Below are 26,399 nucleotides of genomic sequence, written 5' to 3' on the forward strand. Positions count from 1 at the left end.
TCGTGGGCACGGGGTGTTGTGCCAGGCACGCAAGCGCCCACTCAACCCACAGTGTAGTCTTGCCCAACATTTACGTGTTCAAATGGATATTTTACCATAAATCACTTTCCCCTTTCTTCCCCGTTATAGTTATGGAATTGTATAGGTTTTGAAACTGCGCGTAAGTAGGTAAGTTACATCGTCTACGCGTTTCACTGTAGGCTGGTGAAGGGGGCGGAACAGAACATTCGTTGTAAGAAGGGCACTGTGTCTGGTGGGGTGGGAACCTCGGACCTACTGGCTGCAGGAGACACCGATGGCTTGGTTTCTTTCCCTCCCTTTTCTTGGGCCCCACGTTCAGGCTTATCGCGAGGGCTCTGTGGCGGTGGTGGTGGGTATGTGTCCTTCATGGAAAGCTATTTTCCTAGCTAAGACAGAATCGAGGAAACAGGCAGAAGTTTCCATCTGGCTTCTCGGTCTTGGCAGAAGTCAGAGGGCCAGGGAAAGGCTCGGGGTCCTGAACTCCAACCTGTCCCAGCTCCCAGAGTGACCCACTGTCTGTGTCGATTGCTGATGTGTCCTCTCAGTGGGAATTTCCCACTGGGCAACATGGGCACAGCAGATACGCCGCTCCGTGCCACCGGACCCCGGCGCCCTCCTTCCCCTCTGCCAGCCGCCTCCACTTCTCCCACTCGACGATTCACACCTTCTGGGTTTCCCCCACCCCCGGCCAAACCGCACCACAATCACAGAATCAGTGACTATACCGCTCAAAGCGACTTCAAAGATCTCCAGTGGCGGGCATCTGAAGTAACAAAATCTGTAACATGCATCCCACTCTCGATGTGTGCCAAGTTGATACGCTTGTGCCAATTTCCTTAATCCTCACAAAGTCTCAACAGGGAGGGATCATCGCTGGGGAAACCGAGGCACAGAGAGGTGGAGCCACGCGCCCCATGTCATCCAGCAGAGCTGGGACTGAAATCCAGGGGGCTGGTTGTTGAGCCCAGACCGTTTAACACCATGAGCCTCTGAGGTCTGAAAGTCTCGTCAGGTTCCCCAAGTACTGGATCTCCCATTCAGGCCCCCTGCCTGTCCCCCGAGTCCCACGAGACTGACGGGAGAAGGGCGGTGAGAATGGCTTACAAACTCAGCCCCCTGCGTCTCCCAGACGCACAACTTCAGCCTCCAAGAGCAGGCGCCTGAACACTAAACAACGTTTGGGGAACCCGACTCTCTCCCCTAGGCCCTGCAGGGTAAGCGCAGGTCTGTGCGCACAAACGGCATAGAGAAATCATCTTCCGTGGCCGAGTGGCCAGCTGGCTGGCCATGCCCTCGGTAACTCTGGGAATCACAGGGTCCCCTCTTCCTCCCAGGACAGGGAGCAAGGTGCCACGTTCCTGATGCCTTGCTGGCTCCCGGGACCGACCTCTCCTTCTGCCTGCCTCACCAGGGGCCACAGCTTCGGTGGGCCTCCCTCGGCCTCCCCTACACATCCTCGCCCCACCTGGGCCTGCACACCTGGCCACCGCCCCCAAGTCAAGCTGCATCCCGGCGGGCCACCGCCGACGGGTGGCGTGGCGAGTGACTCTCCACTCAGGGCTGCAGCCGGGATTAAGTTGCAAAAAGCCTGAGAGATTGGGGATGACAAAAGGGGCTCGGAGACTAATTAGGAGCAGCAATGAAAGCTTAATTCATAAAAGCAAACATTTTCCATCCATCAACCTGCAACCAGTTAAGGGCAACGTTTGAAAGAAATCTGTGCATGGGGAAGGGAGCCAACAGGAACAGGAAATGTTTGAAAGAATGTAAACTATTTCAGTTTCATAAAAAGTAACAAGTAAACAGTTATTACATGCAAATAATGCCCTGGTTTTAATTAATGCTGAAAAGTCAAAATATGTTTGACATTTGTATGTATACATTGAACGGTTGGAGAGGAAAAAATGGTGCCCAGATGCCCGTTTCTGAGCAGGGCTGGCGGCTCAGAGGGAACTAAAACCTTGAGAAGGTCTTGTTTATTGGTGATGAAAAGTACAATTCTGCCTCAGCCTCTGTTGAGACTGGCGGCAGAGGAAACCTAGCTTACTTTCTTAGCGAAGCTGGAGGGGCAGGCTGGGTCTTGGGAAGGGCACTCCCCACTTTTCAGCAGGCTGGTCTTAAAGGGCCAGCGAGCCCTCAAGCCACCATTTCGCTGGGGCAGGGTTTCTAGGACTTCTCCACCCACAAGCGATGATGGGTTTCGGGTCCCAGAAGCCTCCCACTCAACAGTCCCGGGCGGCAGCCACAGTGGCCGCGGCTGGTCCTGCCTTCCTCCTGCTGCCAGAGGTAGATCACACAGGCAGGGTGGCGGACCAGCCTTGATTCTGGGGTGGGGGATGGCGGCTTTCCAGCCGCGCTTTCCAGCATTCGGCATCCTGCACTGCATTCACCTCTGTCTAAACCACCCTAAGGCTCACGGGGCTGGGGAAACTGTGGCTTGGGGAGACCACAGCTGGGGAGAGGCAGCCTCAAAGCTCGAAGCTCTGGGAGATCCCACCCCTGTGGGGAGGGTGGCTGGGGTGCTCGCCCCCCCCCCCGCCCCGGTCCCGCAGACCAGCCATTTGTCTAAGCCAGCTGCTAAACCCGCCTGCCACAAAAGAGCTACGAGGCTGTTAAGCCACGATCTGCTCCCAGCATCTTTTATGAGACCAGAACACTCGAAAAAGGGGTGATGTGGATGGCTTTGAGAGTCAGTAAATCCCAGAAACTGGGAGAGAATTGTGTCTTTCTCTGGCAAAGGACCCTAACTTTCTTCACATCCTCAAAGGGGTCTGTAACACCCCCATGGGGTTCCAACCCACTGTTCTAGACCAAGTCGGGCCTGGAGACTTGTTTCTGGGGCTCCCACTGGGACCCCAAGGGATTGCTCTCAGCTGCCCTCCTCCCCACCTCTGCCATTGCCAGTGTCAGGGTGCGCAGTCTCCCTTCGGCTCACCTCGCCCACTGCGGCCCACGAAGCGAAGGTCGTTGAATCTGGCCACCTGGTTCTTCATGACTGCCGAGGCATTGCGCAGTTCAGCAGAGTAATTCTCGTCATTGCCTGCCATCACAGTCACCACCGTCCCATCAGGCACATCCCCCAGCGCCACCACCTGAGGGCACAGGGGCAGAGGAGCAGCTTAGAGAGGTACGGGGGACGCAAGGGAGAGGTGGGGAGGGGCCGGGCAGCTCCCCTAGGTCCCAGGCGCACTGCAGGATTTCTCAAAGGCAGAGCGGACAAGAGGCTTAAACACAATGGACACCTTCCCCCCCCAGATAACAAAAGCAAGAAGCCCAAAGCTCTGCCTTCCACACCCAAATCCTAGATCGACTGGTTAAGCCGTGTCCTGAGAAATTATTCTTTCAATTAAATCCGAGCGAGAGCTGAGAATGAATCGACACACTCCTAGCAACAAAGTCCCTAAATAAAAATAATATCAACAACGGTAATGACGGGGCTCCTCCCCAAGCTCAATTAATGCAAGAGCCGTTTGGGGTACGAAATTTGGTCCTGAAATGTGGGCCAGGCCCAGGTTATCGGCCTCTGCAGAGCCTGAATTCGTTATGCAGGGAAAATGCACAATGTAAAACAAACTGGTGTTTAGAGGGGGGTTGTACAGAAAACCCCTTTAAAATGAGAGAGGGATTTCTGATAGCAGGAGGATGCACCTGCTGGGAACTGCAGGATGGGGCTGGAGATGCCTTCCTGATTCGTTCTGTCTCCCCCAGCCCTCACCCCAAGCATCGGGGAGAGGCAGATGCCTTTTGAAAAGGAATCAGACTGCAAATACAGTCACAGCCATTTAAACGTGGCCACCGCGTGCAGGGACTAAGGGATCCAGATGGTAAAAATTTCAAGGAGAAAATGTTTGGGGTCTGATTAAAAAGGCCAGATTTCCTGTCAACATCCTGTCTTCTTTTAATTTCAAAGATTCCTTTTAAGCTCCAAGTGACAGTAAAACCTCCGATCTGGGGATTAAAGTCACACGGGCCTCCCCCTCCCCCTCCTCCCCGGGAGATTTTCCCCACTGGCATTTTAAGATGTCACCCGGGAGACCTCCAAGAGCCACTCATCCTTTTTTTTTTTTTTTCAATTTGGAATTGTCTTAATGGGAGCAAGGACGGCCTCAGCTGCCAGAAGCCGCAGTTTCCAGCCACCTCGGGCACCCACCACCCCCAGCGCCGGCCCTTCCTGCCCTGCCCTTTCTCACGGCAGCTGTGAGAGGTTTAGGGGAAAACCAAGGCGTTTTCGTTTCATCTCGCTGCCCCCTTAAAAAAATGAAAATGAAACAGTCGCCTACTCCCTAGCAAAGGGAAAAAAAAAGATCCTCTGAATGGCTGGGGTCTGCCGGGGGTGGGAGCGCCCCCCTCCCCATTTCGGCCTGACATTCGGGATTCCCGCCCGCCACGGTTTAGGGTTCGGTGCCCCCTTCTCAGCCCTAGAGTCGCCCGGTGTAAAATTTCAGAAGCCAGAGGTTGAGGGTGTGAGCAGGAAGTGTTTCTGAAGCGGTGCAGGAGGAGGGGTGCTGGCGGTGAAGGGTAGGCCCTATCCACCCTCTGCACCCCACCTCCGGTGTCCTCGCCCCGGTTCCGGGGCTCTTCGTCCCCTTTGCCCGCAAGGCTGTGTCCGCGGGGGTCCGGACCGGCGAGGAGCGAGGCCCCTTCCGCCCGTTTCCGCATCAACGTCTTTCAGCAGGGCTCCCCGAAGGTGGAAGGGGCAACCCTCCCAAGAGTCGTCCGTGCCGGGTGCCTCTGAGAGGCAACGCCAAGGTCCCCAGGCGGAGCGCGCGGCGAGACCGAAAGCGCCCCGGGCCCGGCTGCTGGGCTCTCGCCGCGGGGTGGCGGGCACGTCCCCTCCCTTCCCTTGCCTTCCCGGGGCCCTGGCTCCTGCAGCCGAGACGCCCGGATCCCCAGGACCAGGGGCCGCCCGCCCCGGGCCCGGCACTCACCTTGAACGCGACGGGCAGCGTCTTGTTGCAGCGCCAGTGCGAGGGCAGCACGGAGCAGAGGAAGTTGGGGCTGTCGGTGCGCACGAGCTCGCCCGCGTGGTCCGCCAGCACGTCCACCATCGAGCGCACCTCTGGCCGGGCGCGCCCGCCGGGCCCCACGGGCGCCTGCGCGCTCAGCGCGCCGCTGTTCTCGCCCATCTTGCCGCCGCCGCCGCCGCCGCCGCCGCCGCAGGGGAAGGCCGTGGAGGGAGGTGTGAAGCGGCGGCTGGTGCTCGGGTCTACAGGAATACGCATAACAGCGGCCGTCAGGGCGCCGGGCGGGCGGCGGCGGCGCGGCTCCCCCGGGGGCGGCCGGCGCGGGCGCCTCCTCGGCCGCCGCTGCCGCGAGAAGCGGGAAAGCAGAAGCAGCCGGGCCGCGGCCTCAGGGCGCAGGGGGCGGCGCCCGGGGACGCCCCGCCGGGGCCCGCCCGCAGCGAGGCCTCGCTGCCCCGACGGCCGCGCGCAGCCTGCCCGCTAGCCCCGCATCCTGGGCTCCCGGCCCGCGTGCGGCCGCCCTTCGCGGCGGGACGTCTGCCTCGGCCCCGGCGGGGCCCGCGCGGGCTGTCGCCGCCGCCGCCGCCCGCCCCCGCAGCCCGCTCGCGGCCGCCCCACCGACCGCGCGGCCGCAGCCCCAGGACAAATCCTCGAGAATCAAGTGGCGGCGCCGCGCGGGCCCGCGCGGGGTTACTATCCCGGGGCCCGCGGGGGCGGGGCCGGCCCGAGCGACGCGTCGCTCAGCCAATCGGAGCCCCCATCGCCGGCACCTCGGCCGCGCTCGGGGGGGAGGAACGGGGACCGCCGAAGGCCGCCCAGCGGGGAGGGGCGGAAGGCCCCGCCCCAGGGAGGACGCCCGGGTCGGGGGCCTGGCGCGTGAGCCCAGGGCTCCTCGAGAGTTCTGGGGCGCCGGGGCCAATGCTAAAAATTTGGTGAAAACGCCCGGGACTCTGCAGGGGGCTCCTTTGCCGTTGTCTGCAGGGCCGCGGCTCCCTGATGCGCGGGTCGCGGGTCCCCTTCTCGCGCCCTTTCCCCGCCGCCAGTGGCGGCACGTTCCCAGCTCCCGCTGCTTTCCGCCTGTGATGCCTGCACTCTCAGCCGGGGGACGCGGGGGGCTCCCAAGGCCGGTGACATCGAGCGGGGAGCTGCCCCAAAGAGGTTTTTCACCCTTCCCTGACCCCTTCCCGCAAATTATTTTGACCCATGAGCTTGCACCGCACACGAGATTCCGCGACCACCAGCGGCCTCTGCAGCTCCCAGCCAAGTGCGGCTTTGGGCCCGGCCTCTTTGGCCCCGTTGCCAACCGGGGACAGACGGAAGGGTGTCCCCTGCGGGCCCGTATCTGGCTTGGGGGTGACTAACCCCGTTCCCTTCCTCTTTGCCCTCAATGCAACTTTCAGCACCGTGCAGGCCCCTTGCCTCGTCGTTCTTCGTTGTGGCGGCCTTCGGCCTTCGCCACATTCTTTGAAAAATACGATGGGGGCTGAAAAACGCGAGTGTTTCCCCCTGATTTTTGCCCGGCGCATATAGCCACTGTTCTGCATGGTGCAAGAGGACCGAGTCACGGACAGAAGAAAACTGCGGAGAACGCGGGAATGGCTGCCAAACTAAGGGCGCCGGCTTCCAGAGGAGGCAATTTTCTTCCTCTCTGTGGATGCAAACTGGCCCCCGCGGGCCCATGGCCTCGTCTTCCCCGGCTGTGTGCTGGGGCCGCGCCGCAGGGACGCAGACCGCTCTGCCGAAGCACTGTCGCTTCAGTCCCGGCCGCGCGGCCCAGCGACTCCCAGGGCATCACAGCTGTCAATCCTGTCCTCCTCTCCCGCCTCCTAGGCCAAACGAGCGGGCCTAGGGAGAAGCTACAGCGGGGGGAGGAACTGGAAAGATCGAGCCCCCATTCATTCTGGATTATCGCCCCAGATGCGCTCCCTGGAGTCTAGGGAGCGAACGAACGCGTGCGGAATCTCCCCGCTGTCTTGGAGATTGGGCTGAATATTCGTTGTTCCCGGGCTTGACAGGTGCAAAACGACGAATTCCAAGCTTCGGAAACCAAGAAGCATAGGATCCGAAGGTGGCCGCAGGATCGCGCCCCAGATCTGAACCCGGCCCAGTACGTGCCATTTCGTTCTCTCCAAACGAATTCAAGGCCCTCGTGTGCCCCAGGGGGGACAGGCCGTGGCCCAACCTCGACCACCTGGAGAGCCGGTCCCTGCCCCCGTCATAGCCTCACATCAGCCCCTCGGGCCATTTCGAAGGTGGGAACACCACCGAAGGACCCTTGCGGGATCCTTTTATGGAGCCTACAACTCGGAGTTACAGATCGCGGGGGCCAAGGCCCTTGCAGTCTCGGGAGCGCTGGCAGTAGCTGCGGAACCAGAAGCAAGCGAGGGACCGGGGCCGTGGCACGTCCGACCTCTGGGAGCTTCCCGCCTGAAGGCCCACCACGTCGAGGCCAGGTACGGCCCAGGGCCAGCGAGGGCGGGCGACGCGTGTGGCCCTGGAGTGGCTGAGGGGGCCAGGACCCGCTGCGTCTCGGGTTTGTAAATTTGATTCGTCTAATGGTTTCGGTTTGCACCCGTGCCCTTGCTTGTCCCTCCGCCTGATTTCTCCCTCATCCTACGGCGGCGGGTTTACAAACGGATATCCGGAAAATGCGGTTCCTGTGGGTATCGGCACCGGGCACAGGATCCGGCGTGCTTCCAGCCCTCGGGAGGGTGCTCACTGCGGATGGGGATGGGCGCGGAAACCAGGGGAAGTTTGGGTCTCCAGCCTGAGGTCGGCGGGGGGCCGCCGGGCCGGGAGCAGTTTCGGGAGCCACCGCTAGTTGGCGCCTGCACTCTGCCCGCCGCGGAGTTGCCCGGCCGGCCCTGCCCACAGATGTGCGCCAGCTGCAGTCCCGTGTCTAGAGGCTCGCCTCCTATGTACTGCCCTTTCTGGACGGACGTGCGGTACGATTCCTCACCATCTGTGCGACCAGGACAAACCAATGGCTTTGTGTCAGACGGAAGGCTCCCCTACCTGCCCCTGATGGGCACCCCTGGCACCCCAGGGTCCCTGTGCCCTCCGACGCACAGAACATTCTCCCTGCCAGAAATGCACAGTTGCTTCCGGTCCCATTCCGGGGGGCCAGCGGGTGAGGAGGACAGCTTCTTCCCAATTTCTGCCAATGGCCAGCCTACATCCTTTCCATCCCTGACTGACAGCCTCAGGGTCACTTCTCTCTCTCTTTCTCTCCTTTTGATGTTTCGAGAGGCAGTTGGACAGCTCCCACTCCCTTATGTGGGAAACGTGGATACCCTCTCCCTTCCCCATCTTGTATGGACAGACATCTCCTTTGCCTCTTCCAACGGGCCGCTGTACAAATTTGCTTTTTCTTAAATGGCTCTCACCTAAGAGCACCCTAAATTGTCCGCAGCAGGGCTAAGAAGCTGGGAGGTCTGGGCCTACCTTGGCCCAGAGCTGGGTGAATAGCTGGACCTAACCTGGGGTCCGCAGAACTCAGGATCTGGGGGCCATTCCTCCCGCCAGCATCCTTTGCCCTGGGAGTGGGAGCCGTGGGGTCAAAATAACCCTGTGTCGGGGCGCCCTCCTCGGGCAGCCCGAGGGTGTCTAGGAGTGCACTCTAGGTGGGATGGTGGTAGTGAGGTGCTTGCTTGTGTCTCCCCACGGGCCAGAGAGCTCACAAGGGCAGGTCTGATTCCCTGAGAGTCCAGTGCCCGGGGAGGGGTGAAGATCCCCCCAAGCATGCCAGACACTGGACATATGGGACATGGAGAGTCTTCTGAGCAGCTCACTGGTTGTGGACGGAGCCTGGCGGTTTGTCCAACTGCCTCAGTTTGTCTTCTCCCACCATCGACCGTGACCCAGGGAGAATTGCTTAAAACCTGTCTGACGCTTGTCTATTTCTTCTGTGAACTGGGGGTAAATGAGCCGTCTCCTCACAGAGACGCGTGAAAGGTGCTTAACACAGGCCTGGCACATAGGGGGTGCTCCATCCATGCGAGCTATCGCTGTTGTGAGAAATAAGGCCCGGTCACCCCTTGTCTGGGGCCTTTGGCAAGTCTCTTCCTCTTTGTGGGCCTCGCACTTCCCATTTGTGAAACATCCAACTTTCATGTTCAAAGCTTGCCAGGTCTCAGAGCCTAGTCCATTGCCCTGTCCACCCTCGGTTTGCCTAGAGGCTGCCTGGGGCAGGTGAGGACCATCTGTGACCTGCCTCCAGGCAGAGGCCACTTGTGGGAGGGTTTTCGAGCAACCATCACAGGGCGGCCTGAGCCTGGATCTTGACAAGACTCACCTTCTTTCCCCGAGGCTCTCAGACCCTCACTCTGGAAACCCATGGGTCCCCACCTCCCACCCCCCTACAGGCAGACAGAACTCTCTCCTCTAGGACCTGGGCTTCGCTGATGCTGTTAGCCTCCTCCCCCTCCCCAAGGACACTTGCGCTCCCTTTGTCCTGAGTCCCCGGGGGAGCCAGTCCAGTTACTAGCAGAGGACTGTCTTCTAGAAGTTAATCATTTCTCACAGTCTGGCTTCCACACCCTCACTCTGGAGGCACCTGTGGTGAAACCCTCCTGCTTGGTGGCCTGGAGCTTCAGGTGGGACATTTCTGTCCTTCACGGAGCCTCAGTTTCCTTTTCTGTGAATGGAGTGGTTCTAATCGCTCCATTTCATAATCCAGAGGATTTAAACACTCCCTCTAGAAAGGCGGGGGGGGGGGGGGGCGTTGCGTTTCACCACATCTAAAATGTCATCAATTGTTCCATGTGAAAGAAAAAGAAAGAAAATCCTGCTAATTAAACCAAGACTTGCCTGCATCCCGATTTCAAATATGTGTGTTTATGCGTATATATTATTACACACACACATATGTGAGTTAGTGACAAAGGGTCATGAAAAACAACAATAATACGGTCAAGAGATTGTCGCTGATGGGCTTGGGAGCCCTTATCCCCAGACAATTTCCTTCTGGGCAGCCTCTCTGGAAGGCTCCTGAACGTGCAGAAGAAGGACCAGTGTGCTTCTCAAATTACAGGGTGCCTTTTTTTTTTTTTTTTTTGGAAAGGGCCAGCCTCTGAGGGAAGGGAGGGGGGGAGCTGGAGAGAGCACTGTGGTTAGGACACCACTCCTGGCTCTGCCACTGACTGGCTGTGTGACTTCTGCACCTCACGGAGCCTTGGTCCCCTGGCGGGTAAAATGCAAAGAATAGCACGAGTGACGAGATCGCCCAGGTGTCCCGGTGCCCAGGCACCGCGTTTGTGCTTTAAGCACATCATTTCAGGGGCGCCTGGGGGGCTCAGTCAGCTGCGCATCTGACTTCGGCTCAGGTCATGATCTCACAGTTGGTGAGTTTGGGCCCCGGAGCCCACCTGGGTCCTCTGTCTCCCTCTCTCTCCGCCCGCCCCCCACGTGCTCTCTCTGTCTCTCTCAAAAATAAACATTAAAAAAAAAAAAATAAGTACATCATTTCATTCCATTCCAGCAATTGTGTGCGGGAGCTGTTATGCCCATTTAAACCAAGAGTAATGGTGCCCCAGGTTTTCTGGGCTAGGGAGAACCAGAGTGGGGTTAAAATCCTGATCAGACTCAAAACTTGGGGCTCAGAGGCACTCCCTGATTATGCCCCCCTGCACCGGTTGAACAAAATACTGGGAAGAGCCGGGGTACAGAGAGCGAAAGTGCACAATACACGTCAGCTCCCACGATGGTGGCGGAGCCGGAGGCGCAAAGGCGTGGGTCAACAGCCACAGGCGTGGAAATCAGCAGACCCTTGAACCCAGGCTGGGAGGCAGCAAGGGGCTGCACGGGTCATCTGCTGAGGCTTCCCCACCTTGTGCTCTCCTCCGGCCTCCGAACCTGCCGGTGAGGAGACAGACTCGGCTGTAGTCCCCAATGGACAGACAGGAACACTGAGGCCCAGAAAGTGGGAGAGACTGGACCTGTTTCACCGAGGAAGAGGCAAGACTTGGGACGCAGCTCTGGCAAGGCCAGGGGCGGCGTGGTGCGACCGAAAGCAGGGCGGGCTGACAGCCACCCCTGACCTCTGCCCACTCTGCCTCGGCCAAGTAGGTGAGCCAGGCCAGGACCCGCATGATGGTCTCCTGGTGCCACCTCACAGCCTGATGAGACCTTGGGCACCCGTTGCTCCAGGGGAGATGTCAGAGTCTGTGAGTCTTCTCAGGTCCTCAGTGTCCCCATCTGAACAAGGAGAGTGAGTACCCTATCATGGTCCCTGTAGGTGCCAGGCTGGCTCCCCTCGGGCCTCCAGGTAAGTTTCACTGTGACTTTGAGGCCAAGCGCACGGGGCTCCTCTCCCTACCTCCGCCTCCTCAGCACTGGTCCTCCTCCGGTGGCACTGGTCCCCTCTTCCCCACCCCCTCCTCGCAGGTCCTCCTGAGAGGGCACTCAGCTTGGGGAATTGCAGAGACAAGAGGGAAGGATGGAAGAGAGCGGTGGTCTCAGTGTGAGCCCGGCCGGGGGAGAGGACCCAGGCCCCATCAGCGGTAGGGGTAGGGGGCTCTCATTCCGGCTCCCATCAAGGGGTCTGGTCTTCCTACTGCCTTCCCTGCTCCTCACTTTGGTCATCTATGAAATGAGGAAATAGTTCCGGTAGAGCCTCTTGGTCTGTGACTAATAATTGCCCTCATTTGGGCCTCAGAATGTGAGAGCCCTTCTTGCAATGCGATTCCTTGACCCAGGTTCTGTCTCTGCTCTGCTGGCTGGTCAGAGTGCCTTAGACTCTCCATCCACATCAGCGGGTAGGTGTAGAGCTAGCTGCTGGCAGTCACCAAATCAGAGAATTCTTCCTCAGGAGGGGGAACAGAGAGTGGTGAGAGGGACCTGGGTAGCTGGGAGCCCAAGAGGGTTCCGGGAAGGGCATACCCTTTCCCCGGCCCAGGATGGGGCTTCGGCTCTGGCAGTCAGGGAGAGAAAGGGCTCCTCTCAGTGGCTGTCACCTCTTGCACTCCCTAGAGTGGAGGTTTTTCAGGTTTAAAACGCCTCCAAACCTTAATCAGATGGCCAGGAGAGGAGCCAGTCAGAAACCAAGTTTTGGAATTGAATCGGAACCACGGGATTAGAATCTTGAGCCCTGTTAACCATTACTGACAACAGTTAAGGTCTCCTGGCGTGCCAGGCGTGAGCCCACACTTTATGCTCATTTGTGCCTCACAGTGCTCTTACTGGGGAGGTACAGTCACCCCCATTGTACAGGTGAGGGAACTGAAGACGTAAACTCGCCCAAGGTCACGCAGCTGGATCCCAACCAGGCAGCCTGGCCCCACGCTCTGTTCTCACGGACCAGAATCAGATGCCTGAAGTTACAGTCATGGAAGAGAATTAGAGTCAGAATTTTATAATGTCAGCCTCAACAGGGCTCTGAGCTACCCTGTCCAAGTCTCCCGTTTGTCCAGTGGCAGAACCGAGGCCCGGGGAGGGAGAGGGTCTCGCTCAAAGTCACAGCCTAGGCCAGGGGCAGAGTCTGGAACCCCCTCCCAGTCCCCCACCCCCCAGGTACTCTGGTCCAGGGGGCCTCCCTCTCCATGGCGGGCCCTCCTCACCCCACCGCCCACCCAGCGGCTCCCTGGCCCAGTCGGTCCCATTAGGGATTTTCCACCTCCCCAAAAAGGTCCTAATGACTGTCAGTCCTTGTGAAGCCTTAATTAATCTCAGAGGCTGATGGCTCTGAGGAGACCGGGGGCTTTGGCCTTACGCAGATGAAGATTACGGCTCCATTTCATGTGGTAGAGAAGGAACGCCTCAGACATTCCTGCCAGCAATAAAAGCCACATGGCTCTCCAGCGTCGCCCTTGGAAAAGAAAAAAAGCGCAGCCCTTTGCGGAAAGAAATCAACTATGTGCTGTATGCATGGCATGAGATAAAAACGGTGGAGAACAGTTGGCCTTTTATGCTGCTTCTAGTGGCCACCGAGAGCGGCAGGGCCCAGCGGCCATGATCCCAGCTGCAGCCCTGGGGAGAGGCGGTGGCCCTCGGCACAGCGATGGCAGCCGCGGTGGAAGGGCCTCAGCCCCTCCACCTGAACTGGGTTTGAGCTGCCCTAGACGTCCCACAGGCAGGGCTGGCTTCCTGGGCCTGCGCCCCGTGGGGTTGGACAGCGGCCTGCTTGCAGAAGGGTCCTATGCTTGCTCTCATGCTCTGCCGTCACCGCCCCTACATTCTCGATACTTTTTGAACAAAGGGCCTGCATTTTCATTTTGCACTGACCGCCACCCCCCCCCCCCCCCAAATTATGTAACCGGTCCTGCCCACGAGTCACCCCGCCGGCCAATGACAACATCTCCCCTATCACGGGCCTGGGCCTGGGCCCGGGCCCGGGGAGCAGTGTTTTTTTAACACCTACTTTGCTGACATTATCTGAGACGAACTTCCAACCAATCTTGTGAACCTGGCAGATGTGGAAACTGAGGCTCAGAGAGGCTGCCCCACGGCAAAGGAAGCCCGGGTTTGGAATCTGGTTCCTCTCGTGCCAAAGCAAGTGTCTTCCCCACCCCGCGTTCCACAATATTTTATCTTTAAAACGCTCCGTGGGGGAGGGTGACACACGCAGTCAAGCTTTTTTGTTTCCAAATAGCAGAGGGGGTGACGGAGGCCAGAGAAGCGAAGGTACTCAGGGCACACAGGGTGGCTAACGGAGCACCCAGTACCACGCTGTGCGGCAGTGACAGGGGCCTGGATCCACTGGGCTGGGGCTGGGGAGGGGGCGGTGGGCCCCAGTTTTATAGTTGTTTGTTCCCCTTGTGAATTTATTAGCGCTCTCTGTGGGTCGCTGCCTCGAGTCTGGCCAGGAGTCCCGGACTCCCACTACCCCTCACCGGTTAGAAGTTCTCCTTCTAACTTTCTCCACTCTTTCGTGTTCCGGTTTTCCTCTGCCACCCTCATTGGCTGGGGAAGGAGTTGCACCTTGTATCTCGATAAACTCAAAGGCGTCCCCGTCTTCAACGAATCCTAGAAAACTGGAGCTGCAGGAGGCCTAAAGGCGGTCGTGCCCTATAACTTGGGCTAAGCCCAAGACTCATGGACCTGGCTGCTGGCTCCAGGGGAGCCATCCCCTTATTTCTTGGTGGGTGACCCCAGACACGTCCCTTCCCCCTCTGGGCATCCGGGAGATAAGGGCACTGGACCGCACTTGATCCTCAGGAAGACTGTCCATCTTCAATGTTCTGGAATTCCTTATTAATCTATGACAGTTCTGGGGATACCGCGGTCCAGGAGAGGTCAGAGACTTGCTCAAGGTCACATAGGATGCTCACTGGCAGCTGGAGCTGATCTGAAGCCCCTGCCTGCTGGCCCAGCCCTCCCCTGCACCAGCCTTTGGAGGGCCCAGCCTTTGTCTCGTCCTTCTCAACCTCTCAGGCGCCTTAAGTGCCCAGGTCCGGAAGCCACAGCTAAGGGTACCTGGATGCCCGTTTCAACAGATGACCCCCAGAGGCCAAAGGCCAGCAGGGCTGGATGGCTGGGGTTGGGGGTGCGGCCAGGGAGATCTGCCCTTGCGGAGGTGTTGAGGATGTGGGCAGAGCCAAACAGAGGCCCGAGCAGGCTCATAAGTCCCTGCCCGGCATGTCTAGGCCACAGGCTCAGACCCTGGGCACTCTTTGTCATCTGCTGTTGGCATGCATTTGTCACTGGCAAGAGTGTGACGTTCATCACCTGTGTGTCTCTGGCCGTACCTGAGGGGGCTTCTGGAAGGGGATCATAGAAGGTGCTCAGACCTAAGGTGGGGGCTGGGCCCTCTTACTGCCCCATCTTTGAGGCTCAGTTCAATCAGGGATGGGCTCGATGATGTGAAGTTCCTTTAGGTCACAGAGGCCTGGCCCCATCCCTAGGAACACAGGCGAAAATGTTGCCAGTCCTATCCTCGGGGAGCCCTGCGCTCGATGGGGGGGTGGCTGGGATGGAAAAGAAGCAGAGAAATAAGAAACAGATGGGGAGAAGGCACTAGATTCGTTTGGTCAGCAAACACTCGTTGAGTAACTTGTCTATAGTCCATGTGCCAGTAGTTGGTTTAGGTGCCAGGGACACTGCTACGGACGAGACAGGCATGGGGGCTCCATGCAGCTTTGATTCCAGCTGGGAGGGCAGAAGATAAACAAGGAGGTAAATAAACAGACGTGCCATATTTGATAGTGTCTTGCGATGTTGGAGGAAACAGACGAGGACAAAGGAACAGAGAGTGACTGGGTGGGGGGGGGGGTGGTAGGGCAAGGAGGTGGTCACCGATATTTAGACAGGGTGGTTAGCACAGGTGTCTCGGAGGAGGTGACCTCTGAGCCGAGACCTGGAGGCTGAGAGAAGGACCCAGACGGAGGAAGGGAGAACTGTTCCCCCCCCCCCCCCCCCCGCCGCTTTCTCACCCCTCCTCTCTCCCGGGCATGTCCACGGTTTCTAAGACATTTTCTGCCTTCTGTCTCTGTTGCTTTTCCCACAATGGCCCCGAGAACCCAGATGGGGTGAATTTAAGTAGCCCTGTGTGCAGTCGAGGCAACTGAGGCTGGAGATGGGAGGGGTTTGTATGGATTGATTCCACCCCTGGCCGGTGCCCCTCCGTCTGCCCCACTGCTCAGCTTGCTCGTCAACGTCCAGGTCTGGGCGGGCCGCAGCCGGAGGGGAGTCAGGCCGTGGGCACCGTGTCTCAGGGGTCACGGGGCTAGAAACGTGGGCTGCTGGACAGGGCCCGGGAGGGGTGGCAGCTTGGGGCTGGGCGGGGGTCCGGAGCGGAAGGCGCCCAGCCCTGATTGGAACAAGGTGTCTGCACTGGGAGCCCGGCTTCATTGATCTTGCCCGGTGTTCTGGCTACCAGGCGGGGCCAGCGCCGGGCAGGCTGCCGGTTTTCCCAGGTGTGGGGACACCCTGGGGGAATGGCTTTTCATGTGGTTGTGGGGTAGGCATGCCACCCAGCACGTGGGGGAGGCCAGGGCGTCGGGGGCACGCTGGCAGTTTTGGGGGGGGGTTGGTCTGGAGACTTGCAATCCCACAGCCAGCAAATCTCAGGCTCCTGGAGACGGGGTCGCAGACTTGAGTCTCTGCGACCGACAATGTTAGAATCCTTGTCACTGGAGCTCACGTTTATTGGGCGCTCCCTGTGTGCTTAGCACAGTCCCCATCACCCCACCCTAGGAGGTGGGCCCGGCGACCTTCCCCACTTCCGGCGCGGAGACTGGGGCTCAGCAGGGTTAGGTAACCTGTCTGCGGTCACACAGTTACAAGGTTTCTGTCCCAGAATATACGATCCCTAGAATCAGAGACTCCTAGGGTGTGGGAATCGCAGCGGGTCCACACTGGGAGAGCCTTGAAGATGCTTAAGTCCAACTGCCCTGCATTGGGGAAACAGGTCTGGGGAGGGGACGTGGCTTCCTGAGGTCACAGGATGGCCAGTGGCCATCTCCTCTAGGTCATCTTGGGGGCCTGGCTGGCCCCTGAATGTGGGGTCTCTGGGGCACTGACCCCCCCGACCCTCAGTCAAGACCTAGTCTCTCACGTGTTACCAACCTTTCTGGTAGAAACTGATGGTTTCCCGCTAGCACACGGGAAGCTCTTTTAAACATCTAACCTGAATCCCTCATGTTGCAGGGAAACCTTCTTCCTTCTAATCTTGCAATACCTCTGGGAGGAGTTTGGCCTTTGATGGGAGTACTCTTGGAGTGACCGTCAGCTCAGCAGAACAGGATGGCATTACAGACAGGGTTTGGGGAGTTGAGGGCCAGGAGAGGGGAGGGGCGTCACCAATTAGCTCTATGAGTTCTGCATGACCAGCCCCCGCTCCCCCTTCCATCTCTCTGTCTTCATCTCCTTTCGCTCTCTCCCTCCCCGTATCCAGCCACACTAGCTTCCTTGCTGGTCCTTAAATACCAGTCATACCCCCACTGTAGAGCCTCTGCACATATGTTTCCCTCTCCCAGAAGAGCCCCGAACATTCTGTCTGTATGGCTCCACTCGCCGCCCCCTTCGGGTCCCTGCCCCACTCTGTGAACAGCCTTCTCTGAGCCCCTGTGTTTCAACAATGGCAGAATAATGACCCCCAAAGATGGCCACATCCCAACGCCCATCATCTATGAATATGGTCCCTTATGTGGCAAAAGGGACTTTGCAGACGTGATGAAGGTTAAGGGCTTTGAGATGGGGAGCCGGTTCTGGATTCCCTGGGTGAGCTCGATGTATCGATATATCTATATTGTGGGAGTAAGAGAGGGAAGCAGGAGAGGCCAGTCAGAGGATGATGTGATATGGACAATTGACAGGGGCTACCATCCAAGGAAAGTGAGTGTCCCGGAGAAGCTGAATACGGCGAGGAGATAGAGTCTCCCATAGCTTCCGGAAAGAAACACGGCCCTGCCGATACCTTGATTCCAACCCGGCGAGACTCACATAGGACTTCTGACCCCCGCCCCCCCACCCCGAACCATAAGATAATATATGCATGTCGTTTTAAGCTCCGAAATTTGTAGTCATGTGTCATAGCCTCACTAGGAAACCAATACATCCCTATTTCTTGATTTATACTTCTTCAGCACATTTATCATCACCTGATAAATTATGCCTCTCCTCATGAATGGTCTCTTTTCCCCTGTAGAATGCCAAGTCCGGGAGGGTAAGGTTTTTGTTTTTTAACTTGGTGCTGCATTCCCGGTTAGAGTTGCCAAGTTTAAGCAAATAAAAATACAGAACTTTCAGTTAAGTTGAATTTCAGACCAACGACACACACTTTTTTTTTTTTTTTTAGTATAAAGCGGTCCCCGATATTGCGATTACTTATTTGTCTGAAAACTCAAATAATCTGGGTGTCCTGTATTTGGTCTGGCAACTCTATCCCCACTGCCTAAAAAAGTGTTGGGATACATACGAGCGTCTCCATACACATCTATCGAATGAATGAAGTACGTACATGGATGAATGAACATTAATTTCCAGCCTAAAACTCCTCTTGGTTTCCAGAACGCCTCCTGGATAAAGTGTGAATAATAGCCAATAATCAAAGCAAACCGTGTGATAGCCCTGCTTACACAGCGGGTGCCGTTCGGAGCGCATCGCGGTTGTTTCCTCGGTTGCTTCTTATAGTAACTCCTGTGAGGTCATTAGCTCATTTTCCAGGTGAGGAGACTGAGGTCCAGAAGGTTTGGCAACTTTCTCAGAGTCACATGACCGCTGAGTGGCACAGTCAGGCAATTCAAAGCCCTTGAAGAACCTGGCTTGCAGAACATTCTAGCTTCGTCTCCGGACACACCTCCCTGCGCACAGTAGGTCCTCTCTGATAGCCCATGATGCCTTTTCAAGGGGTACCGTCCCCCGATCTGGGACCTCAGGACACTTGCTTATGCACCAAAGCCCTGTAGTAATTTCCCTTTGTTATGAGACCATCTCTGATGCTCCCAGGATGACTCAGCCTCTCTCTCTTCATTACTCTGTGGCCCCTTGTCTGAATGCATCGTAAGGACTTGCCATCGCGTCCTTTACTCCCCCAGACTGTGACCTCCCTGAGGTCAGAGCTTTCAGCTCTTTGGCTGTGGAGCTTAGAGCCTGGCCCTAGGGAGGCGTCTAGAAGCACTGAGCATGAATGAATGAATGAATGAATGAGTAAGTGAATAAGTATCTTTTTCACACTGGGCCTCAGTTTTAGAGTCTATGAAAGGACGACAACAATCTTTAATCCCCCACCCCGTCTCTTAAAACACATTTCTTTTTGATTATAAGAATAATACACATTCATTAAAGAAAAATTGGAAAATAATAAAATTATGAGGAAGAAAATTAAAACCACCCATAATCCTGCCACCCAGGACAATTGTTAGCATTTTGGTTTTTAGCCTTCTGGTACTCCTACTGTATGTATAGATTTAATTTCTTCTCTCTTCCCCTCCTCCTTCTTTTCCTTTTTAACACTGGGAACGTAGAGCGCATGCCGTTTTCAACCTGCTTTTAAAATGCACCAACATACTGTGCGAGTTTCCCGCGCCCCTCGTGAAGTCCTATCCCCGATGGCAGGGGACGCGTCTGTGCTGTCGGGCATGGGGACACGGGGTAGGAGTGTGAAGATTACTGCCCCCCCCCCCCGCCTTCCCCAGACGGACCACCATAGTGCTCCCTTGGGGCCGGCCCTTTAGGGTGTTTCTGCATTTGTCATGAAGACACTGCCGGGAACACCCTGGTGTACGCGTCTCAGTCCGTCCCAGATTCCTCCCTTAGGACCAGTTCTGAGCCAGCCAGTCGCACTGGGCTGAAAAATACCCATTTATCCAGCCATCTGTCCACATGATGGTTGAAGGCGTATGGTTTCCACCCCAGATCCTCGATTCCAACCAGAATAGCCTCACAGATGACAAGAGGCTGAGGGTGCTCGTGACCTCAGGCCCGGGCAGACATCTTACTTGTGAATAATTTGCTACCTGAGCTCACCATCACCATGTCCCAGGCCTTGTGCATCTCCGTGTGTCCTCACGATCACTGTCCGGGGCAGGGATGCTCCCATCTTATGGATCTCAGACTGAGGGTCTGAGAACTAAGTGGCTTGGCTGAGGTCCCAGCGCAGGGAAACAGGGCCCCTGGGAGCCACCTCAGGTCAGCCTGACCTCACGTGAGGCTGACTGTCCCACCCTCCAGGGGCCACACCCATGTAGACCACCAATCCTGCTCTAGGGAATTGTGGGCTTTGTAGTCTGCAAGTACCTTGTCCCACCATACCAGCTGCCTGCTCTATAAGGGGGGGCACAGTCCGGCATCCCCGGGAGGCATGGACAGGGCTTTGGCCTAAAAGCTGGTGGCCAGATCCTGCCCTATGTCCTGACTCCTCTGTGCCTCAGCCTCTCCATCTGTAAAATGGGTAGGCAGAGACTCAGATGACAGCCCCCTGGGCTTTAGGCTGCTTCAGCAGACTGGTAGTGATACTCGCTGCTGAGTCAGAGGGAGAAAAACTCTGTCAGATGGGTCACTTTGCCACAGACAGCCGAGCCTGGTCTTGGGCGGGGACAAGCGAGGCGGGCGGTGTTGGAGTGGGCAGGTCTGAGTACCAGGCTGGGCTAGGGGGACCTGACAGCCCCAGATGGAGCCTGGCTGCACCCCCCCCCTCCCCCAGCCCCGGCAGATGGGAGGCTATTTTTTAACTGACCCCACAGGAAGAAGAGGCCAGAAATGAGTTCAGGGGGTTAACCCAGGTCCCTAGGGCCCCTTCCTATTTGCATCCTCTTCCCCCACCACCCAGGGAGCTGTGTGGACTTCACCAGGAGCTCCCTGAAGCCTTCCAGAGCTCCCAGAAGATCAGACTGCTGGAGCTGGAGGGTCCCCACGTGGCCCCGGTGACATGTGGGGGGAGGGGGGGAAGCCGAAACCCAGAGCCTGTCTTCCTCACTGCCATCCCTGCTGTGGGCTTCCACTGGGCCAGGCCGTCTCCTCCACTGCCACCTTTCTGGGGACCCTGGGCAGCCCCTCCCTCTCCCGGCCTCAGCTTCCCCGCCCTGTTAGATGATGGGTGCCCTGTAGGCATCTCTGAGGCCTCTCCCAGCTGAGAAGATTTGTTCTGGGCCGGGGCCTGTACTCTGTCCCATCTGTCCTGGGTTCCTGGGAGGCCTCCTCCCTCAAGCTCCAGCCCAGTGGACAGGGGCCAGTGGCAGGTGCTGGGGACCCCCCAGGAAGAGGAGGGATTTCCAGGTCAGAGAAGCAGGACCAGCCTGGGTAGGGGGGTAAGGCAGCTTCCCCCTGCGGCCTCCGTCAGACCACATCACCAGGTGTCCCTCGGTCCCCGCAGGCAGGGGTTCCTGAAAAGTTCGGTGTCTGTTGCAGTGGGTGTAGCCTCTGAGGTGTGTTTGCCCGTGTGAGCATGTGCGTGTTCCTATGCGCACGGTGGGGGTGGGGCGAGTGTGGGGGTCGCCGGCCCACAGGCGTGGGGGCCTAAGGCGGAGGTGGGGCCTTGCCGAGCTGTGGCAGAGGCCGCACCACCCCGGCAGATCCTACCCAGAACCCCTCGCCGGGGCCGGTCTGACTTGAAGGCCGAGTGTATGTGGGGGAGGGGCGCACGCAGGGCAGGGGTGCACGCCCGGGAGGGCCCAGGGCCCAGATGCTCTCAGGGCCTCCAGAGGCTGGGACCCCCGTGGGTGCTCGACAGTTGCTGACTCTGACTGGCCTCCTTTCATTTACTGTCTACTTAAAACCACGCTGTTAATACACAGCATGAATTGAATCCCTCACCCAACCCACCCCTGGCCCTGTGACACAATTAGTTTTGGCCCCTTGAACCATGTGAAGGTTAGGGGCGCTGACCCCCATGCAGTCAAGACTCTGCATATGAATTTTGACGCCCCCAACCCTTAGCTACTGTTGCCTGGAAGCCGCACCAATAACATAAGCCGTCAATGAACACGTTTCTTGTGTGTCACATGTATCCTATATACTCAGGTAAGCTAGAGAAAAGAAAATGTTATTACGAAAATCCTAAGGGAAAATGCTTTTACAGCTCTGTATTTCTGGGGGGAAAAATCCATGTAGAAGTGGATCCTCGAAGTTCAAACCCGAGTTGCATCAGTGTCAACCATACTCCAAGGACACTGGAACAAATTGGAAAATATAGAAAACCATTCAAAAAATGTTGAAGCCTGAAATCTTAGAGCCAGGGTGAATCCTCCAGGCATCTTTGAGGAGGTAGAGGTCTGCGGGCTTCTTGATATAATCATATTCATTCTCCCAGCTGAGCGTTTCACATGGGCTGCTGGTGGAGCTGAGCACTTTAAATACTGTCTTAGTAGGTTCTCTGAACTGTCATTTCTCCCCATTGTGCGGATGAAGAAACTGAGAGGAAGGGAGGGTAACTAGCTTTAGGGAGTGAGGGCAGAGCTAAGATTCCAGGCCTGGCTAACTAAAAAGAAAAAATTTTTAAATGTTTATTTATTTTTGAGAGAGAGAGAGAGGGGACAGACAGAGCATGAGCGGGGGCGGGGCAGAGAAAGAGAGAGGCACAGAATTCGACACAGACTCCAAGCTCTGAGATGTCAGCACAGAGCTCGACGCGGGGCTCGAACTCACGAGCTGCGAGATCATGACCCGGCTGGCTAATTTGAAAAGTGCAGATCTTCTCAGGGTCCAGGGCTCGGCTCTCTGAGCAGACTGTGTTTCCCCATTCATCCTTCCAGCTGTATTTCCTGAGCACATCCTATGAACTAGACCTAACTCAGCTGTGGACAAGACAGATAAGGCCGTAATCTGAGCCCCCTAAATGGTCACAGACTGATCTCCAATCTTGACCACAGCTTGATTGCAAGCTCTGGTTGTCGATGGCTGAGCCACAGTCCTGCCTCCCCCAGGCAACAGGGGCTTCTATGAGCTTTTCATCAGCCATGATATATTTAAAAGCCCAGGTCAGGTGCCTGTCTGATCAACTCATTGTTCACGTGGGCAGGGAGGCCATCAGGAGCCCACCCACCACTTCCGGCCCACTATTCTGGGCCAAGCTTCCCTGGGGCAAGGTGCTGGGTGTTGGCGTGGGGCCTGGTCTGGCAAGGGAGGGCGTAGATGCCCAGGTCCCCTCTTGCGCTTGACTGATTGCCACAATACCCAATTTGTGCACTCAGTGCAAAACAAAGATACAGAGCCCCTGTTTAAAAAGCTTTTAGCTTTCTTTCGTGATCTCTCTTAACTTGTCGTGGCGTTGGTATTTGGTATTTAACGTTGTACCCCTTGGACACGGGGCCACCGTGGGGTGCGTGCAGACCCTCATAGACATCCGGGCCCCCACCCCAAACCTTGGTGTATGGGTCATGTGCACCTGTCCTCCCCATGCCCGCAATCATGCCCAGCCCCGCCTGTGGCAGGGGCGGGGGGCAGGACTGAGCCCACCTCTGTCCCCGCATTCTCCTCTGTCTCTTCCGACTTCACTTACAAAGCATAAAGGCAAAGATAAAATTAAGAATTTCAAGATGGCGGCTGCAGGGCAGTAACCCAAGTGTGGGGTCCCCTACTGAACTTGGAGCTTTGTGCCACCCCAGAGGTTACAGTCTAAGAAGCTGGCCCTGCCTGAGGGAGGGACCCAGCTCAGATGTGAGGGCCAACCACCCAACTCCCACCCCAGCAACAGAGCCCCTGACATGCAGGGGTGCAGGGAAGGTGTGGGGTGTGTAGGTGAGCAAATGTATTCAGGAACCGCCTCTCATGCACTGGGCTGTGCCTGCGGGAGGGGCGGGCAGAGGCTGGGTTTGAACCCCAGCTCTACCGCTTATAAACTATGTGAACTCGAGCCAGTGACTTCATTTCTCTAGGCCTCAGTTTCCTCCCCTGCAAAACACAGATGAAAATGTTCACTTCGCAGGGTTGTGAACATTAGCAGTGATGTATATAAAGTGTGGAGCCCAGCCCTGGCACAGTCAATTTCAGAGGTGACTCAGGGCAGAGAGATGTATCACCAGGCAAACCCGGGGGTCCCTAACCAGGGGCAGAGGCATGTCTGTGTATCCCGCACCCCACATGGGGCATGCCCAGGCCAGTAGGCTTGGGCATGACGCTGGGCCAAACAGAATCCGCACTCGGTGGGAGAGACCGCTTAGGAGAGGAACCCAGAGGGAGGCGCCCTCACCAAAGTGCTCACGGTGCTGTTACGAGAAGGATAGCACGGGCCCCGGCCAGAGAAGAAAGAAGCCCTTTGTTTGTACCACACGTGGACCTGGGCCAGCCATGGGATTTTGGCCTGGCTTTCTGGAGTGTTTGCAAGCTCCTCTTTGGCCGTGTCCTTCCTTGACCTCCCTGGGCCTCAGTTTCCCCATCTGTGCCCTGGTGAGAGAGAGGGCCACCGTGCATCAAGTGCCTTCTCAGTGGACCGTGCACGGTGCCTTACCAACCTCCCCTCTTTGGTCCTCAAATGTCAACTGGTCCATCTCTCAGATGAGAGAGCTGAAGCCCAGGGAAGGCGATGACTCACCCAGCAAAAAAGGGACGGAGCTGGCTCGCATCGGCCAGGCCTGGTGCTGGCAGCTCTTCCCAGGAAGGGGACCAGTGCAAGCGAAGGAATGTCCCTCAGCCCGAGAAGACCTCGATTAACTCAGAGCTGCTGTGCCGTGGTAAGGTGCACAGGCTCTCCAGACGCAGGCTGCCTGGGGTGGAACCCCAGCTGGGTGGCCTTGGGCAGGTGGTTTAACCTCTCTGGTCTTCAGTTTCCTCATCTATAAAACTGACTTAATAGCATTTGTCTAATAAGGTTGTGAGGATTCACAGAGGCATTAGTGAGAGCTGTATGTAAGAGTTTGCTGCTAAAGTATAACTACTTAAGAGTTGAGTTGTTATAATTAGGTTTCCTAGACAATTACGCCTTTATCAATGTCAATTTTGTACTTTTCCTTTTTGTATTGAGCACCCAGCTAATTGGTCTTTCAAGTCTTCGACAATTTCCTCTCTCCTTGAAAAAAAGAATTTCCTGACACCCCGGCCCCCCCCCCCCCACAGCACCTATAGACACAGTAGGTTTAAAGGCTCTTGCTAGAGCAGCTTTTCCCAAAGTGGGTTCCTCAGCACACCAGCCCCAGGAGGAGCCTAGGTTCATTAGCATATTAAAGGCTCTGAAAAGTCCTTCAGCAAAATACTCGGCTGGACCTTGTTTGATACAGCCTTCCCCAGTCTGCTTTGGTCACAGAGCCCCTTTATTTCTGCTCGACACCTGACAACATCTGCCGAACACACGGTGGGAGATACCCCCCTCATTTCCTGGTTTCTAGGAAATGGCAGAGCGGAGCGAGACGGATGAGTAATGCCCCTCACAGAGATGCGTGGTTACCCGACCCCTGCAGAAATCGTCTGCACCGAAGCTCTTCCCTCGCTTCGCTGGTCCCCTGTGCACTCACCTTCACTGTCTGATTCAGTCCCCACAGCAGCCTGGGGAGGTCAGTAGCGTCAATATCCCCATCTTACAGATGAGGAAATTGAGGTTCAGGGAGGTTAAGTGGCCACACAGACAGTAAGTGGCAGATCCGGGAGACAGACCCACACGTTCTGATTCTAAACCCCACATTCTTTTTTATGAGCATTGATAGGAAAAACAAAAATAGATCTCATTCTGCCAGGATCAATCTTCCCCAGTGACATGCTTTTAAAAATCTAAAGTGTTTTTTCCCCCTATACACTGAACGTATTACAAACTTAAAATCTTTAGCGGTTTTTTTTTTCTGATTACAAAAGCCACCCGTGCTGGCTGTGTGTAAGACTTTTTAAACACTTTGAGTTGGAAAAAGAGAAAGTCCACATATTCCCATGCAGCGAGGGGCTACCGCATTGAGCAGGACAGACATAGAACATTTCCGTCATCACAGAAAGTTCTGTTGGATGGAGCCACTCTAGCCTCTTCTAGAATCCCGACGTATATGCATAATGATTCTTAACATTCTTGATGAGGTTCCCGGATACGTTTATGTCTCTGTATGGCCTCACCCATAAAGGGAAGAGAGACTCCAGAGGCAAATACTAAAAATGGGGGAAAATAGTCTGAAAGGAAATAGATCGAATGATAGTGGTTTTCTCTGGGTGTTGAGATTATAGTTTCTTTTTAAATTTCCTAGATCCTTTAGGAGATCTACAATATAAAATACAGGGTTTCTGATGGATTTGTAGTTTCCCTAATGTTCTCGGTGCTTCTAAAATCTTTAAGCTCTGATCTTACCCTAGGCTTAATTTATTATTATTATTTTTTAAATTATGGACTCATGCGGGCGCCTGAGTGGCTCAGTGTGGGTTATGTCTGACTTGGGCTCAGGTCGTGATCTTGCGGTTCGTGGGTTCGAGCCCCGCTTCGGGCTCTGTGCTGACAGCTCAGAGCCTGGAGCCTGCTTCGGGTTCTGTGTCTCCCTCGCTCTCTGCCCCTCCCCTACTCGTGCTCTGTCTGTCTCTCTCTTTCTCAAAAATAAACGTTAAAAAAATAATAATAAAAATAAATTATGGACTCTATGAAGAATGGAAGCTTGCACAAGTCAAGGGAAGGAGACAGAGGTTTCTTCTCGGGCCCTGGGCCCCTCCGGCCCGGGGCTGTCCTAGGCAGAGCTGGCATTACCACATGCCATCCGTGCAGCCGCTCAGGGTGCTTTGCTTAGAAGAGCCCCACACTTGGTGTAATGTCCCGCGGTTGCCATCCTGAAACTCCCAGTGATTTTTTGTACAAGGGGCCCTGTATGCCTTTTGCACTGAGCCCTGCAAACTGTGTCGCTGCCTTGGGTGCCGGGATTCTCCCTGGGATGGGTTGCGTTTTGACTGCTCTGCGCCGTCGCCCTGGTCCTCATCAGACCAGAGATGTGCATATCCATGGAGCGCTCTACGTGCCTGAGAACAAGAATGCTTCGGTGGCTCGGATGTATGTCTAGGGAGTGATAAAAATAGGGTTTGCAAGTGGGTGCGGGAGGGCCCCTGTGGTCTCTGTTCACACGCATACACGCGCTCAAGGCGCACGTTTGC

General features: G+C 56.5%; 1 protein-coding gene across 2 annotated transcripts in view; it reads right to left on the reverse strand.

Moving 5' to 3' along the window:
• The window catches only part of RUNX3 (RUNX family transcription factor 3), a 58,719-nt gene that overhangs the window by 23,073 nt on the left and 9,247 nt on the right, over positions 1 to 26,399 (reverse strand). For both annotated transcript variants that reach the window (XM_023258316.2, XM_045035321.1), the window contains 2 exons: positions 4,950 to 5,227; positions 2,957 to 3,113 (listed from right to left, as the gene is read on the reverse strand). In XM_023258316.2, the coding sequence (XP_023114084.1) occupies positions 2,957 to 3,113; positions 4,950 to 5,227 (435 nt within the window). The remainder of the gene's footprint in view (positions 1 to 2,956; positions 3,114 to 4,949; positions 5,228 to 26,399) is intronic.

This window comes from Felis catus, chromosome C1 (genome assembly GCF_018350175.1).
Source record: "Felis catus isolate Fca126 chromosome C1, F.catus_Fca126_mat1.0, whole genome shotgun sequence".
Lineage (NCBI taxonomy): Eukaryota > Metazoa > Chordata > Mammalia > Carnivora > Felidae > Felis > Felis catus.